The sequence below is a fragment of the Lipotes vexillifer genome, unplaced genomic scaffold (assembly GCF_000442215.2).
Source record: "Lipotes vexillifer unplaced genomic scaffold, Lipotes_vexillifer_v1.1 C26907297, whole genome shotgun sequence".
NCBI lineage: Eukaryota > Metazoa > Chordata > Mammalia > Artiodactyla > Lipotidae > Lipotes > Lipotes vexillifer.
Window position 1 is genome coordinate 1 of NW_006787439.1, and position 2,119 is coordinate 2,119.

General features: G+C 38.5%; 1 protein-coding gene across 1 annotated transcript; it reads right to left on the reverse strand.

Annotated features, from left to right (window-relative positions):
• Positions 1 to 410: 410 nt before the first annotated feature.
• On the reverse strand, positions 411 to 1,741 carry LOC103089460 (60S ribosomal protein L24-like; the record flags this gene model as incomplete). The annotated part of the gene is made up of 3 exons (XM_007460055.1): positions 411 to 491; positions 1,123 to 1,186; positions 1,605 to 1,741. Coding segments are annotated over 3 exons (282 nt in total), but the record flags the coding sequence as incomplete, so codon positions are not given.
• Positions 1,742 to 2,119: the final 378 nt, after the last annotated feature.

Genomic DNA, 2,119 nt, shown 5'->3' on the forward strand with positions numbered 1-2,119 from the left:
AAAAAAAAAAAAAAAAAAAAAAAAAAACCCCCCCCCCTGCCAATGCAGGGGACACGGGTTCTATCCCTGGTCTGTGAAGATCCCACATACCGCGGAGCAACTAAGCCCGTGAGCCACACTACTGAGCTCACACACAACTACTGAAGCCTGCGCGCCTAGAGCCCATGCTCCACAACTTAGAGTAGCCCCTGCTCACTGCAACTAGAGAAAGCCCACACAGCAACAAAGACCCAATGCAGACATAAATAAATAAATAATTTATTAAAACAAAAAACCCCACCTAGCTCTTAAATTCCTAACTGTGTAGTTTAGCTATTACTGTGTAGGCTGAACATGCCTAATTTAGGAGTAAAAATTCCACCACAATCTACTTATAGTCAGATCTTTATTTAAAAATCCAAGCTGCCAACTTAGCGTTTTCCACCAACACGGGGAGCAGAAACTTTCACAGGCTTCACAATCTTTTGCTTAGGTGCTGCCTTTGTGGGAGCCTGTAAAAAGACAACATGTTATGTGGCATTATTCCATGTGAGGTTTTGTTTTGGTTTTTTTCCCCCAATCACTGCTCTCTTATGCCCAGATTCTGTTTGTATCCTAGACTGCTTTCCTAATTATCTGTGTTCCTAATATTATAAAGTCCACCTTTATATGAAATATAAATGAAAGACAAAGATATCAGATTGAAGGAGTTAAGAGACACAACTAGATGCAGTGTGGGATCCTGAACTGTATCCTAAGAACAGAAAAAGGACCAATGCTAATTTTTTGGTTTTAAAATTTCTACTATGGTTATTGAAATTAACACTGATAAAAGCTGGGTAAATTCTGTACAATTATAGAAAATTTTACTGAAAATCTAGAATTATTTCAAAATAAACTTTAAAACACCTTTATTTCCCCCTTTCTATTTCTACATAGCACTAACATACGCATTTGGCTTTAGCAAAGGGACCTCTCTGGAGACCGGAATCACTCACTCAGAAATCAATTATGGACATCATTTCCATTAGAGCCTTGCACTAAATTCCTTAAAAAACTGAAACTTTCATTTACCACAATTTGGATTAAAAATAAATCTTTCTGTTGCTTTAAATGAGAAATCCAAGACAATCCCACAATTACCTTTGCAGCAGCCATTGCTGTCTTTTTAGATGCTTGCTTAGCCTTTTTTGCTTCCTTGGCAGCCCTGTGGGGTTAAAAATAACTTAAGCAAAGCACATTACTCCTTAAGGGTATAGTCTATTAACAAGAGGCTAGTGTTTGGGAAAAGTAGAATTAACATATTCCTTCCCCACCTGCAATTATTTGTATGATAAATCCGAAGGATTTATTAATAAATGTCATTAACCACCAAGTCAGCTTAACATTTGTTAGAAATTGTACAGTATCTTTATAATTGCATATAGAATTTCAACAAATCATTTAGACTATAGTATAAACTTCTGTACTATTAAACATGAGTATTTACAATTTGACAATTCCTATACAGATGCAAGTAACACAACACAAAATAACATGAGATTAAGATTTCTGTGCCTATAAACCCAAACATAACCTAAAATCCATTCCAATAGCTGAAATGCTCATAATGAAAGCTTCCTCACCTGATAGCTTGTTCTCGTTGAGCCTTCCTAACTTCAGGTTTCTGATTCCTCTTGGCCATTATATCAGCAAGAGATGCACCAGTTATGGCCCTCTGGAATTTGACTGCACGGCGGGTTCTTTTCTTTTGAATTTCTTCCTACAGAACAAAAAGATGGGGACCACACGTAGCAACCTTGCTTCATGAATGTTGGGAAGAAATGAAATCTATCACATGTCAGAAGGGGGCAAATGAGCTCTCTCGGGCCTTTTTTATAAGGGCACTAATCCCATTCATGAGGGTTCTGCCCTCATGGCTGTATCACCTCCCAAAGGTCCCACCTCCTAACCACCACCTTGGAGGCTCAGTTTCAACATATGAATTTGGGGGGTTCAGACCATAGAAATATTCAACCAGGGAGTTCCCTGGTGGCCTAGTCGTTATGACTCTGGGCTTTCACTGCCAGGTTCAATCCCTGGTTGGGGAAATGAGATCCCACATGCTGCACAGTGCAGCCAAAAAAAAAAAAAAAAAAAC